Source organism: Pan troglodytes, chromosome X, assembly GCF_028858775.2.
Source record: "Pan troglodytes isolate AG18354 chromosome X, NHGRI_mPanTro3-v2.0_pri, whole genome shotgun sequence".
NCBI classification, from domain to species: Eukaryota; Metazoa; Chordata; class Mammalia; order Primates; family Hominidae; genus Pan; species Pan troglodytes.
Window position 1 is genome coordinate 107,021,763 of NC_072421.2, and position 15,907 is coordinate 107,037,669.

The 15,907-nt window shown below is 37.3% G+C and overlaps 1 protein-coding gene across 3 annotated transcripts; it reads left to right on the forward strand.

Annotated features, from left to right (window-relative positions):
- The first annotated feature begins 6,478 nt into the window (after window positions 1-6,478).
- Window positions 6,479-15,651, forward strand: NXT2 (nuclear transport factor 2 like export factor 2). 3 transcript variants are annotated; one of them, XM_016944020.3, is made up of 5 exons: window positions 6,479-6,938; window positions 7,899-7,983; window positions 9,011-9,097; window positions 12,438-12,582; window positions 13,469-15,651. In XM_016944020.3, the coding sequence occupies exons 1-5, from the start codon at window positions 6,844-6,846 to the stop codon at window positions 13,648-13,650; spliced, it is 594 nt and encodes a 197-aa protein (XP_016799509.1). In that variant the 5' UTR covers window positions 6,479-6,843; the 3' UTR covers window positions 13,651-15,651. The 3 variants fall into 3 exon arrangements, with proteins under 3 accessions (XP_016799509.1, XP_016799511.1, XP_016799510.1); XM_016944022.4 differs by lacking the exons at window positions 6,479-6,938; window positions 7,899-7,983 and adding an exon at window positions 8,113-8,232; XM_016944021.3 differs by lacking the exons at window positions 6,479-6,938; window positions 7,899-7,983 and adding an exon at window positions 8,138-8,375.
- Window positions 15,652-15,907: the final 256 nt, after the last annotated feature.

Consider the following 15,907-nt stretch of genomic DNA (forward strand, 5'->3'; position numbering starts at 1 on the left):
GGTTGCTGGCGAAGGTGTCAATTGGAAATCCATGTGCCAGAATCTACAAAAGCAGATCATATGTGTACCGTATAATGTAGCAGTGCCACTCCTATGTATATGCCCAAAAGAAATGAGTGCTCTTGTCCAATTTTAAGGCACATGCAAGAATATTCACAGCCTTGGGGATATTTAAGATATACCCAAGAGGCAAGAGGATTGCTCGAGTCCAGGAGTTTGAGACCATCCTGGGAAATATATCAAGATTCTGTCTGTTAAAAAAATATATTTAGCCAAGAATTGTGGCATGCACCTGTATTCCCTAGTGACCTGGGAGGATGACAGTGAAGAATTGCTTGAGCCCAGGAGTCTGAGGTTGTAGTGAACCATGATTGCCCTGCTGCACTGGAGTGAGATCCTGTCTCAAAAAAGAAAAAAAAAAGCCCCAAACCAAAAATAACACAAAGGTCAGTCAATGGGAGAATAGACAAACTGTGATATATTCATACAAATACTTCAAAGCAATGAAAAAGAATGAACTACAAGGCAAAAACATGGATAAATCTCACATTAATGTTGAGTTTAAGAAGCCAGACATTTTTCAAAGTCTATTGCACGACAAGGTGACCACAGTTAATAATGTATATTTCAAAATTGCTAAAAGAATAGATTTCTTTTTTGAGATGGAGTCTCACTCTGTCACCCAGGCTGGAGTGTAGCAGCGTGATCTCGGCTCACTGCAACCTCCGTCTCCTGGGTTCAAGCAATTCTCCTTCCTCAGCCTCCCTAGTAGCTGGAATTACAGGCGTGCGCCACCACACGTAGCTAATTTTTTTTTTTTGTATTTTTTGTATTTTTAGTAGAGACAGGGTTTCACCATGTTGGCCAGGCTGGTCTCAAACTCCTTACCTCAAATGATCCGCCTGCCTCAGCCTCCCAAAATGCTGGGATTACAGGCATGAGCCACCACACCCAGCCCCAAGAATAGATTTTTAAATATTCTCTACAAAAAAGTAAGTATGTGAGGTGATGCATATGTTAATTAGCTTCATATAATCATTCCACAATGTATACATATTTCAAAACATCACATTATATCTCATAAACATACATAATTATTATTTGTCTAGTAAAAATTAAAATTTAAATTAAAAAAGAAGCCAGATACTAAAGAATATGTATTACATGATACCATTTATATGAAGTTCAATAACTGACAAAAGCTATTTATAATCATAATAGTCACTATAGTGGTTACCTTTGGGGAGTGTTGACTGGGAGTGGACAGGAAGGAGCTTTCTGGGACAATGGAAATATTCTGTTTTAATGGAGTTAGTAGTTATGTGAGGGTATACTTCTGTAAAATCAATCCAGTAGTACACCTAAACTTTATGAACATTACTTCATGCAAATTATACATCATGTTCTTAAAAAAACGGATCGTCAGGCCAAAAAAATAAAATCCAGCTATATGCAATGTACAAAAGACGCATCAACATAAGGATTCAAAAAGGTTGAAAGTAAAATGATGAGAAAATGTTGTATCAGGCAAATACTAAAATAATTTAGTAGATCTATTTTAATATCAGAAGAAAATATACTTAAAGGTAATAGAGAAAAACTGAGTAACTACATTAAGCCTCTAACATTTTATGTCTTTTTTTGCGGGGAAGAGTCACTTTTTGTTTTCTCTATTTGTTGTTTCATTTTTACTGAGTTCAAGGGAGGGGGAAGAAGTTTGGGGCTAAATGGTAGGGAGAAAGTAAGAAAGAAACAGGTGATTAGTATGAAGAATACTTCTCAGGTAGAGCCAAATAACTTAAGGAAACAGATTTTAGTTCATCTTGTTAATTAAATGTATGTCTCTGCCTGAACCTTTCATTATGATATCCTGACAATTATAAATTACATTTTTCTAAGAAATTTGCAGACTGGGTAAGCCAGAGTCTTAGAGGGACTTCCCAAAACCTGAGAGCTCAACCAATACAAAAGCCTTATTATTCGTTTTGCTTCTGCAAATAATTACTTGAAGAAAAATAAGTTTCCAGCAGGGAGTTGAAAGAATTGTTCTCCTTTGAAGATAAGACTTGTGAATATCCCATAGGGGAAGCAATTGGAAAGTAATGAGGCGAAAATGGATTATACTCTCACTTCTATGCCACAGGAGGAAAACGTTTCCTTTATAGGAAATTAATTCACACCTTCACTTCCTTAAGAATGGATTCAGAATGGGGATAGAGACAAGCTAAAAGGAGGAGGAAATTTTATTTGGTCACTCAATTTTAACCACCTACTTTGTGTAAGATTTTTTCTCAGTGCCAGTGGTTTGGGTAAGTGTTTAATATATGAAAAATATATAGTTATCCCCGGGAACTTAAAATATAGTAGGAATTTAAAATACAAATAATAAAAGACAGACTATAATGTCTTTTTAGAATGCATTTTATGGTATGTATCTAAGGTATACAAAATTATGTTATGAGATACATATATAATAAAATGGTTATCATAGTGAATCAAATGATCATATCTATCATTTCGCATAGTTACCCATTTTTCCCATGTGGCAAGAGCAGCTATAAACTACTTGTTTAGAAAAATTCCTGAACATAATACTCTACTATTCATTACAGTCCTGTTAGATATTAGATGTTTAGATTTGTTCATCCTACATATCTGCTACTTTGTATCCTTTGACCTACATCTACTCATTTCCTCTCCCTACCTGCCCCAACACCCCTGTGACCACTATTTTATTCTCTATCTCCATATATTTGACTTTTTTGTCAGATTTCACATATGTGAGATCATGCAATATTTTTTGTGTGTGTCTAGCTTACTTTATTTAGTATAATGTCCTCCAATTCATCCATGTTGTGGCAAATGACAGGATTTCTTCCTTTTATAGGGCTCAATGATATTCAATTGTGTGAGTGTATATATATGTACACACACACACACACACACACACACACACAATCACAGATTCTTTATCCATTCATCCATTGATGGACACTTGGGTTGTTTCCATATCTTGGATATTGTGAATAATACTGCTATGTACCCAAAGGAAATGACATTATCACCTCATAAAGATATCTTCACTCTCATGTTCATTGCAGCATTATTTATAACAATTTATTTTGAAGGATGTGAAAAAGTACCATCTAGGCAGGACTACTGGAATGGCAGAGTGCACATCTCTATAAAACCACCACTCCATAAAAACAATGGAAACAGTGACAAAAATGGTCAAAATCATCTTTTGCAGAACTCTAGAAGTTAGGTAAATATCTGTGAGAATCTGAGGAGTATTTATTCAGAAACTGCTAAATATTTCTAAGGACACCAGGATTTGTAGAATTATAACTTGACACGCTCAACTACTCCCAGACCTCTCTCAACAACTCCACAATAGCAAAAATTAACCCACAAAATGAGACAAAATATTTGTACATCATATATCTGATCAGGGACTTGTAACTATATATATAACACAAAACTCAATAATAAAAAGCCAAATAACCCAATTTTAAAAGTAAACAAAAAAAATCTAAATAGACATTTCTTCAAAGAAGATATACAAATGGACAATAAGTTCATGAAAAGATGCTCAATATCATTAGGTATCAGGGAAATGCAAATCAAAACCACAATGCCCACTAAGATGGCTGTAATAAAAAATACAGACAATAACAAGTGTTGGTAAAGATGTCAAGAAATTGGAACCCTCATGCATTGCTGGCAGAAATGTAAAATGTTGTAACCACTGTGGAAAGCAGGTTGACAGTTCCTTAAAACATTAAACATAAATTACAATATGAATTAGCAATTCCACCCCTAGGTATCTAGGATATGTCAATACAAAAACTTGTACACGAATGTTCCTAGGAACGTTGTTTATAACAGCCAAAAAGTAGAAACCATCCAAATGTCCGTCAATGGATGGATGAATAAATAAAATGTGTTATACTCATACCATGGAATATTATTCTGCAATTAAAAAGAATGAAATGTTCATACATGCTACAACACAGATGAATCTTGAAAATATTCTGCTAAGTGAAAGAAGCCAGACACAGAGGACCACATAATGTAGGATTACATTTATATGAAATGTCCAGAATAGGCAAATACATAGAGACAGGAAGTAGATTGGTGGTTGCTAGGAGCTGGGGTAAAAAGGGAAGTGGGAACTGACTACTAATGAGAAAGAGGTTTCTCTTTGAGGTGTTAAAAATGTTTTAAAGTTGTGCAGTGATGCTTGAATAACTGTAAATATACTAAAAACCACTGAATTGGTTTTTAAATTAGTGAATTGTATATGTGAATTATATCTCAATTAAACTTTTTTTAAAAGCACTATTTGATGTGAACACTATGGTTACCAATTAAGGAGCTCAGAGGAAGGAGTTGACTGCTCAGATCACTTCCCTGGTTGTTCTAGATTAGTTCTTCTCAAGTCTTGAGCAAGGCAAAGGTTCAGTTGGGGATGTTGGTAATTCCCAACAACATTAATTCCATTAGGTTTACACTTGATCAGAAGATTTGGCTGCACAGCACAGCCTCATTTAATCCTACCTGACACAATTTATTGCTCCTTACAGTCTGTTATCCCAGGGTCACCAGCCATCTCCTAAACTGTGCAGATAGATGCCTCTCAATACCTCAAACGTTATCTAATCTGGACCTGCCTCATACTCTCAAATAAGTGGTTGCCTAATTTCCTCTGCCATGGGTAGGAAAATAATGCTCCTCAAGCAGGAACTATATGACAGGCACTGACTCATTTAATTCCTAAAGCAATGCTGTGAAATATGTACTAATATCATTTCCATTTTACAGATCGGGAGTATGAGTCATGGAATGGTAATTTTGCCAAGGTCACAAAACTAGTCAGCAGCATGATTAGGATTTGAGCCCAGACTGGTGCCAACAACAACGTGCTTAATCAAAATGCTATGCTGTGTTCCAAGAAAAGCTCTTTCACACCCTTCCTAGTCATTCTTCCCAAGTTTTATACATTTGCAGTTATCTAGTGAAGAGCAACTCCGTGTCTTATTCACTTTGTTTCCATTTGCATCCCTCCCCCTCCATCCAACATAGTTTTCATATCTTTAAATTCACTGCTCTGACAACCAGAGCCCATCATTGGTTTCTATATTATCAGTTTACCCAGTCTCCTACCTTTGTAGCACAATGTAGCAATTTCCACTTTGTAGCACAAAATTCTGTGCAAAAATTCAGTGCAAAACTGAGCTCCCCTCCACCTCTAACTCAGCTGTCCCTTTCCAGTACTTCAACCCTCCCATATTTTTCAACACTATTTCCCACACCAATAGCCATCCTCATAGCCATTAAAGAGCTCACAACAGTTGGGGTTCAGGGGACATGAAATGAGGGAAGACTTCATAGGGAAGATCGCACCTGTTCTGGTCCCTGAAGGGCAGGTAGAAATGGAGGGAACATTCCAAAATAAGAATATATAAGTAAATGCATGAATAGCCAAGTGTCTAAAAGCAGACTTTGGGATTTGAAAGTTTGGGACTGAAATCCCAGGTCCACTAGCTGTATCATCTTAACCAATTTACTTAACTTCTTTAAACTTAAGTTTAAATTTTTAAAAATCTAGATAATAATGTCTGCCTTTCTGGGGGTTGTGAGGATTGAATGAAATCATATAAAACACAATCTCTCAATCAAGAAAAACAATCACCAATGAAGTAGTAAACATCAGTCATTCTTGGCAAACAGTAGTAAACTTTGCCAGTGTTGGTGAATTTGGGAGAATAGCCTGGGAAAATAAATTCAGATCAGACCAAGGTAGGTATTTAAAGATTATGAGAATTTGGAAGAAAATAGACAATAGAGTTATCAAAGTTTGTGTGGGAGGAGAGAATGAGAGGGGGAATGAGAGGGGGAAAGAGAGAGAAGTGGGGGTGAGAGAGGGAGGAGAGAATGAGATGGGGAAAGTGAGAGAAGTGTGGGGGAGAAAGGGAGGGAGAGAGCCAAGAAGAGCGAGGGAGAAAAACGAAGAGGGTTAGCCGGACGTGGTGGCTGGCGCCTGCAGTCCCAGCTACTCTACTCGGGAGGCTGAGGCAAGAGAATTGCTTGAACCCGGGTGGCGGAGGTTGGCAGCGAGCCAACATCATGCCACTGCACTCCAGCCTGGGCCACAGAGTGAGACTCTGTCTCTAAAAAAAAGAAGAAGAGGAGGAGGAGGAGGAGGGGAGGGGAGGGGAAGAGGGAGAAGGGTTGCTATAGGGAATGGTCAGAACTAAGCAAGTTACTTAGTATTTCTTTGTAACTCAATGTTATGTTTATTGTCTAGCACTCTCATTACACTTTGAGCCTCACAAGGATTCGAAACATGCCTATTTTATTCACCACTCTATATACAGAGCCTTGCACAATCTTTGGCACATAGTGAATACTTGATAAATATTTATTGAATGAATTATGATGAGGAGGAGAGCGGAACCAAAAAAATAAAGATTCCGAGAATTCAAGATAGGTGACTGGGAAAATATAAAAGTTTGGAAGTGCGGAGGAAATAATGAGTTTAAATTTTGGACGTACAAGTTTGAGAAGCCTATAGTGCCCTCACGTTCATGTTTAGCAAAATTATTATGTGTAATTGGAGCTCAGATAAGGGGTGGGGGCTTGGGATAGGTTGTTGAGATTCATTAGCATACGAGTAGCAATTTAGATCACCCTGAAGAAGGGAGGCTTTAAAAGGGGGGATGCACCGGAAGTGACGCCAGTCAGAGGTTAACGGAAAACGGAAGCAGGCTGGCTGAGAAGAAGCTTCCGTTAGTGCTACCTTGAAGAGAAAAGAGCCAGATAAAGAGAAAGATTAAAAGTATGAGAAAATACAGAAGCCACTGGTCTCAGGGAGACAGAGAAGGATACCAAAGAAGAAGTAACTATTATGAGGGGCCACACACCAGCCACTCAAGGTAAAACTACGACATCTAATTAATTTGCCATTTTAATCAGAAGTCATTGGCAGCTTTGGGATGAGAGGTTTTTAAGGGGTGTTGGGGAGCAAAGCCACATTGCCATGACAGTTATATTGCTTGAGTTTGAATCTCAACTAGTTTGTGACCGTAGGCAGATTTTTACAGTCTTAGCTGTAAAATGAAGATGATAAAACAATAGCAATTACCTCAGCATTGTTATAATAAGTGAATATATGTAAAACTGATTAGAAAAGCACCTTACATATAGTCAGCACTCGACATTTTAGTTATTGTTAGAATACCTTGCAGAATAAATAGCCCTTAAAAGATGGTGAATAGCACTGTAAACTTAATTTTTGTTGGTGTCCGCGAGACATTTTAAAATGCCAGAATGGAGAAACCAGATGAACTTTTCCTGTTGAATGTGGCTGGGTTAAAATGAAATAGTAATTTTAGGCATACTGCCAAAACGTAGTAATTCAGTGAGGATGATCCTTCCAGAACGTTCCAGAATGCTGAATTGTTCACTAGTCATGCACGCCTTTCCCCAAGCTCTGCCCACTTATCCTATAGGCTACGGAATAGTACGTCTCCTCGCATTTCTAATTGGTCTTCAGAGGGCTTTGGCTCCGCCTCCTGGGGCAAAAAAGTCCCTGTAATTGAACACTTTCATTTTTGCTTGTCCCCAGGCTTGTCGTTAGAAAACTAGGGGACTTTCCTGTTGAGTATCATGTTTACGAAAGCAAAGTGGCTTTTAAATTTTAAACTAAGTATCAAACAAGTAGATAAGGTGGATGGGAGGGATCTTCAGGAACTGAAGGGAAGTGGAACTTAAGGTTGGAACATCGGTGTGCTTTTAACGACGGACCGAGCTACTTCCGGGAGAGAATGGGAGGGTGGAAAATTTTGTGCGTTTGGCGGGTTTCGCTCTCTTCATAAGTATTGATCATTCCGCAGCCCTGCGGACCGGACACGTGAGGAGGTAGTGACGCCGACACTGCCGGGACACGCTGCTACAAGGTCCCAGATGGCCACGTCTCTGGTGAGTGCCTGGGCCGTGGCAGGACGGCTGGGCGCCGGACTCCAGTGGCTGAGAGGAAGGATTCCGGGGCGGTCTGGCTGCTGCTCACGTGGATAGGTGACGAATCACGTCCCGGCTCTCTGCACTGCGGGGCGGGGCCCACGCTTTGCTGCCCGCCCTGCCGGCCCCACCCCCAGCCTGGTTAGCAGTCGCTTTCTGGTCCCGGAAAGGACCCTGAGCTGGGAAATAGCGAGAGGCGGGGATGTTGGGGTTTGTTGTTTATGGCTTGCAGTCTCTTTCTCTCGATTATCTTCCTCTCTAAAAATCACTTTCAGTCACCTGACAAAGAAACTGGCGATTCATTGTTCTTAATTTAGTAATAGACTGGGCCCCGTACATGAATGAGAAGGAAGGTATTCCTTAATTCTCCGGCACGAACGCCAACAGCGTTGCTTTCTTCGGTGTCACAGTTCTTAGGCAAACAGCAGTGAATATTTACGCAATGTGGGAAAGTTTCCTAAGTGGAGCGGCCGGTTTTTCAAGTAGTTGAACTACTTTCGTGTGTGTGTGTGTGTGTGTGTGTGTGTGTGTGTTTCCCATTCAACAACTTTGGAGTTTGGCTCTAACACCTCACTTGAAAACAGAAAACACTTTCCTAGCTTATTCAGTGGCAGTTTTTGCCGCTCTCTCGCCTTTTCTAAGGTTCAGGTGGTGTCATTTTCATTGTCGTGAATGTTTGTAAAATATTGAAAGTCTAAAGTGCTTAGTTGCCAAGAAAAGATTATAAATTTATATGTGGAGACTGAAAAAGACTCAGATTCATTGAGAAGATTATGTCCTAAAGACATGCACTTAAAATTAGTGAAAAATTTTAAAATTGCAAACTTCAGAGTCCGGCCTTTAAAATGTCTGAATTTATATGAAAGAATGTGGACTGTATATAGAGCTACATAGTGGTTGAAATAAATCATCAGCTTCTGTCAGTGGTTTTGTGTTTGTGAGGGGTTGAAAAGGTTGGTAATCTATACTTTTGGAATTTTTCTTGTAGGATTTTAAAACTTACGTAGATCAGGCATGTAGAGCTGCTGAGGAGTTTGTCAATATTTACTATGAGACAATGGATAAAAGAAGACGGGTGAGTGTTATAGACTCTACTACTCTTTATAGACTACTACTCTTTATTAAATACCAGGTTGTGTCTGGAGCCAGCGTTTCATCTGACTTGCATAAGTGGTAACTGTGGATTTACTCTTTAAAAGCAAATTGCTCAGGGAAGGATTGGTATGGCATTAGTGGGAACATGGGCTCTGGAATCATATCCCAGGTTTACTTTTACCTAGTTCTTTGACCTGGAGCAAGTTGCCATTTTCCCTTAACCTCATTTTATTTTCAGGTTGGTAAGTATGAATTAATTAAAATACCGCACTTCACATTAGGCCCAGCATATTTTCTTAAATATGTTTCCTTTTCTTAGTTCCATCAATTAACCAATATGGTTAAGGTATTATTAGTGCTAATGAAGGGGTGGGTCATTACGGGGAATATTTCCTGATTCGCCCCTTTTATTTCATATATTTATAGATAATTTCTGATTATGGCTCAAAAGTATAGCTTACACCCACAAAAAGTATGCATGTAGCATGGATAATATTAAGTCCTCAACAGACCGAGATTTCATCAGCTTTTTCATTGCAACTTATCCCTGCACCATATCTTTTACATAATTATGTCAGTATGTGGTCAAGTGAGTCTTGCCTAGGTCTCTTACCAGCATAGAACTGTGCTTTGGAGAACTACTTCTATCCTGCAGCTGCAAAAGTTAATACCCTATCTCTAAAAACCTATTTTTTATATAAAACCCATTTATTAAGCATAGGATTTTATATATATATATACTTTAAGTTCTGGGATACGTGTGCAGAATGTGCAGGTTTGTTACATAGGTATACACGTGCCATGGTGGTTTGCTGCACCCATCAACCCGTCATCTACATTAGGTATTTCTCCTAATGCTATCCCTCCTCTAGCCCCCCACCCCCTGACAGGCCCAGGTGTGTGATGTTCCCTTCCCTGTGTCCATGTGTTCTCATTATTCAACTCCTACTTATGAGTGAAAACATAACTGTGTTTGGTTTTCTGTCCCTGTGTTAGTTTGCTGAGAATGATGGTTTCCAACTTCATCCATGTCCCTGCAAAGAACAGGAACTCATCCTTTTTTATGGCTGCATAGTATTCCATGGTGTATATGTGCCACATTTTCTTTATCCAGTCTAACATTGATGGGCATTTGGGTTGGTTCCAAGTCTTTGCTATTGTGAATAGTGCTGAAATAAACATATGTGTGCATGTGTCTTTATAGTAGAATGATTTATAATACTTTGGGTATATACCCAGTAATGGGATTGCTGGGTCAAATGGTATTTCTGGTTCTAGATCCTTGAGGAATCGCCACACTGTCTTCCACAATGGTTGAACTAATTTACACTCCCACCAACAGTGTAAAAGCATTCCTATTTCTCCACATCCTCTCCAGCATCTATGTTTCCTGACTTTTTAATGATCACCATTCTAACTGGCCTGAGATGGTATCTCATTGTGGTTTTGATTTGCATTTCTCTAATGACCAGTGATGATGTGCTTTTTTCATGCTTGTTGGCTGCATAAATGTCTTTTGAAAAGTGTCTGTTCACATCCTTCACCCACTATTTGATGGGGTTGTTTTTTCTTGTAAATTTGTTTAAGTTCCTGTAGATTCGGAAATTAATAGATTGCAAAAATTTTTTCCCATTCTGTAGGCTGCCTGTTCACTCTGATGATAGTTTCTTTTGCTGTGCAGAAGCTCTTTAGTTTAATTAGATCCCATTTGTCTATTTTGGCTTTTGTTGCCATTGCTTTTGGTGTTTTAGTCATGAACTCTTTGCCCATGCCTGTGTCCTGAATGATATTGCCTAGGTTTATGGTTTTGGGTGTTACGTTTAAGTGTTTAATCCATCTTGAGTTAATTTTTGTATAAAGTGTAAGGAAGGGGTCCAGTTTCAGTTTTCTGCATATGACTAGCCAGTTTTCCCAGCACCATTTATTAAATAGGGAATCCTTTCCCCATTGCTTGTTTTTGTCAGGTAAAAACCAATTTTTTAAGGCAAAAGATAAAAGAAGTTTCTTGTACTGATATTTGATGTCAGGGAAAAGGGTTGTGACAATGGATGTTTATTGTGCCTTGCCTTGAATGTGTATTGTACCTTACTGCTTTCAAAAAATAAAGTAGAAAAAAAAAGACAACATTGTTTATTACCAGTGTCAAGATACGTGTTGACCTTTTTTTCTATTTTTATTTATTTATTTTTTTTTGAGATGGTGTCTCACTCTGTCACCCAGGTTGGAGTGCAGTGGCGCGATCTTGGCTAACTGCAACTTCTGCCTCCCGGGTTCAAGCAATTCTCCTTCCTCAGCCTCCCAAGTAGCTGGGATTACAGGCAACTGCCACCACACCCGGCTAATTTTTGTAGTTTTAGTAGAGATGGGGTTTCACCATCTTGACCAGGCTGGTCTTGAACTCCTTACCTCATGATCCACCCACCTCAGCCTCCCAAAGTGCTGGGATTATAGGCGTGAGCCACCATGCCTGCCTGGCCTTTTAACCCAAGTTACATTATAGAATTAAGCTAATAGTGTGTCTTGTGACCCCAGAGTTTTAACTGTGGAATTTCTGCCTCATTTGGGCCTTAACTTATTTGACTTATCGAAGTCTCTGCTTTAGCAAGTACTCATGATTCTTTTGAACTAAGTACACTAATAGAGTAGTACTATAGCCGAGCATGGTATGACATGCCTGTAACCCCAGCTACTTGGGAGGCTGAGGCAAGAGAATTTCTTGACCCCAAGAGTTTGAGACCAGCCTGAGGCAACAGAGCGGGACCCTGTCTCAATTTTTTTAAAAAACAGAATAATTTTTAAGAAAACATAAACCTCTTCTCTAAAAAGTGGGAGTAGTGAACTAATTCTTTCTAACACATGCAAATATTAAATGTTTCATATATATATAGCCACTAGCATTAAAGGGTACAGGTAGGGCTTGATCAAAAACTTTGTTAATTCTCATAATTACAAAAGGAAGACACACTAAAACTGGCTTGGGGCTGCATTTGCTTGGAATTTGTGATCATTTAATTCATTTTAATACAGAAAGCAGAACTTAATTGGGTGGAAGGTTTTATTGTGTCTAAAGTGAAATATGAAAAAATATATTTTACTGCCTAGTTTATAAAGAGTAAGGTGATATTTATTTAAGGCCAAGATTATAAGACAGACGTTTTGTTCACATTGGTTTCCAGTGGAGATGGAGCAAGGGGAGTGGAGATGAAGGTAGAACTACAAAAAATGTTTATATACCATCTGTAATATTTTAATCCATTTCTATAAAATGTTTATCTAGAAACAGAATTATTTCCCTTTTTTAAATTTGTCTTTCTTTTTAGGCACTAACCAGGCTGTATCTGGACAAGGCCACCTTAATATGGAATGGAAATGCTGTTTCAGGGCTGGATGCCCTAAATAATTTTTTTGACACATTGCCTTCTAGTGAGTTCCAGGTCAATATGTTAGATTGCCAACCAGTTCATGGTAAGATCATGATCTTTCAAGATGCTTCCTTTGTTTTCCTTTAGTAAGCACTGAGCTTTTACACCAAAAGCAGCGAGAAACTTTTAGTGGTAGAACTATTTACTTACTTGAGCAAGTTAAATATTATGAAAAATGTAACTGTCCAGTCAAACTTTGGTCTTCCTTCAGATTCTTTCCACTAGTAGGTTTTGATGGATTATGTGATTTTGGCTTATTAAAAGTTGTATAAAAAGTTGAGATTAATGTGATTTTTGTAAATGGCGGGGAAAGATTATCTGATTTCTCTAAATAGTTGCCTGCTGGACCCTGAAATGTCTCCAGAGTAAAATTATACCATATCTCTGATTAATGTGTTCAGTATCTTACAATCTATTAATATTTCACAGAAATTTACTCTGTTATGTGAACGGATGACTTTTTACAAGAAAATTTGATTCCAGGTAGATTGATACAGTTTAATAAAACCTCTAGGTGGGGTCCTAAGTGTCTTAAATTGTAGTTTAGGGTGATTTTTTTCCTTTATAATTCCTGAAAAGAACAATAGTTTAAGAAGCAAAGCATGAATAAGCTCTGTTAGAAACCTGAAATATTAATTCTGAAATATTTATATATATATGAAGCAAATGGTCCTATGCTAGATATAAGCTCCTCATTTTGAAACTAGAGTATCCCAAAGTTTTCTGGACTGAAAATAATTTTAATATATTTTACTAAGTATTTAGTTTTCTGGGTTTGAGTATGCATGCTTAAGATTATGCTCAAGGGACAGAAAGTGTATGAAAAAAATTTTAAGCATTAGTCCATAAACAATGTATTTTAAGCCTGAAAATCTGCTTATTTAGAGATAGAAAATGATGTGTTCTCTTTTTTTTTAATGTGGATGAAGAGCAAGCAACTCAGTCCCAAACTACAGTTCTTGTTGTGACCAGTGGAACTGTGAAGTTTGATGGAAACAAACAACATTTCTTCAACCAGAACTTCCTGCTGACTGCTCAGTCCACTCCCAACAATACTGTGTGGAAGATTGCAAGTGATTGCTTCCGTTTTCAAGATTGGTCTAGTAGTTAAAGGGGCAAAAGTCCATTCTCATTTGGTCCATTAGTTCCAGCAACTGAAATTTATGTGAATTATTTTGATTGTAGAAGCACTATAATATGTGCTAAAACTAAATTTCTTTAATATTTTCTATTCCTGTCAGCACCTTTTCTAGCAGCTGCCAGTTTGGAGCATTGCCCTCTAAGAGCTTTAAAACTATTTTTTTACATGCCTTATATACATTCCACTAATGACATTCTTATAGTAATATTAAACACATGATCTTGGTACTAACATACTCACTGTGAACCCAGCCTATTGCAAAAATAAAATCTTTTTATAATATTATCTATGGGATGTCAGCACAATATAACACTCTGGGAAGAAGTGGAGTTTTTTGGTTATTAGGTTAATTTTCTAGTAAAACACATTGCCTGTTTTCAGTTAACACTAGTAATGCCATTTTAATATATGGCTTTTTCAAATCAGTTCAGTGAAAATAGTACAGATTTAGGTTTACATAACTACTCTGACATATTGGAATTGCATATGTGGTCGTTTTTCATTTTAAGTAATTTTTATTTTGGCATTTTTTTGTGTGAAGTAAATTAATCAACTAGAGAGGTGCAAAACGTTCTCAGTTGATATCTGAGTATTGGGTGCATTTGGTGGCTTAAAAGCAAAGCTTCCTAAAAAGATTTTTCTTGGCAGCTCCAGGTCTATACATTTAGGTAATGAATGGTAGTAGAACTAATAGCTTTAACAGGAGAATAGGGAATGAGAAATAGAAATCCAAGGCTGAAGCCAAAAGTAAGGAGGGTGGCCAAATGGTAAACTATTGGTACTTGTTTTCTACCTCCTAAAAATGTAGCTTATTTTTAGAATTTAAATCACTAAGTAAATAAGTATCCTTGCCAAGTGATCATGAGTGTCATTTTTGTTCTAAGACTAATATTTTTAGATCTTTTTACTTCACCTCATACTTATCACCAATGTATATCTCCATTTATTCAATAACTTACTGGGGTAAAATAACAGCAATAAACCTAACCTTTTAACAGGGTCTAACATGAGAGTTGGAGTCAAAGCCATTGTTATCTTTTGGTGACACCCTTAAATTTTAAGTCTTCCAGTCTTCCATGTGAACTTTAGGCCCAAAGTTTCTTATGTATCACACATCCCCCAAATAAGTGATTTTTTCCCAGTGCTTTGTACTGTCAACTGCATTATCTTTAATTACTTAAAGGTAGAATTATTTAATTTTGTGATTTGTTCTTCCATATGACATTGAGCAAATAGATCTGTTTCAAAATATGTTCCCGCTATGTGGATAACTCGTCTTTTTAAAAAGAAAATAGAGAATAGCAAATCTTCATGATAATCCTCAAAAGAACAAAATGCTTAACTTTATCTCTTAATTTCTAAAGGTAAATAACCTAGGTTCAGCTTTTGCTTAAACATTAAATATCTTTTCCATTTTTTAATGTTTGTAAGCTAGATATGCCAGCTTTGTTTCTACATTGCAACCAAAAACTGTTTCTTTTCACTTAATTATAAAACCAGTAATTCATTTACTCTTGCCCAAAACTATACACTGTATTTCTGTTATAGTAACAAAATAGAGTTATGTAGAATTGTATGGAACTCAAATTTAAACCATGCTTTCTTGTAGTACTGATTGAAACTTACACGTTTTATTCTACTCATAGTGAGCTTATTCTTATTTTGGATTGATTTTCCAAAACCACAGCTTCAGCAGCAACAATCAGAATGTCCAAATGCTGTCCTTTCCCTTACAGAGAAGAACAATGGTAACTAAAAGCTGCATATAACTAGCAATAACTACATTGAACGGTGTGCATTGTTCATGATTGTTGTGTGTTTTAAGACTTGTATATAAACTGCTTTTTCCAAACTCTGTATAACTTTTAAATGGCTGGAACTACTCTTATAAGGACTAGACTGTATTTTTGACATGCTCCTATTTTTGTAACTTGAAAAAATAAAATTTTGCCTTGTGACAGATTTTCTCAAGATTGTTTTAAGGTCTTTTGATTTTTGTTCTTAGGTTTCAGAATGGTTACTTGTTTCTTTACAATATAAGGTTTTTTAAATTTAGAAAAAAATTACAGTAGTGTGTTGACAACAATGGTTAACAACTTGGATCTTCTTTTGGTTCTTTCTGTAACCTGCCACATCTGTCCCCTTTTCCTGCCAGTTATTCACATTCCTGAGATCATCACTTGTTTGAGATACCTGTAGGTTTTTGGTGAGAAGTTGGAAATCTTAA

Excerpts from the sequence above, each read along its gene's own strand:
- NXT2 (XM_016944020.3), top strand. The coding sequence starts at position 6,844 with ATGAGAAAATACAGAAGCCACTGGTCTCAGGGAGACAGAGAAGGATAC. Across the intron at positions 9,098-12,437 it reads CAATGGATAAAAGAAGACGG|GCACTAACCAGGCTGTATCT; the intron begins GTGAGTGTTATA and ends CTTTCTTTTTAG. Across the intron at positions 12,583-13,468 it reads AGATTGCCAACCAGTTCATG|AGCAAGCAACTCAGTCCCAA; the intron begins GTAAGATCATGA and ends ATGTGGATGAAG.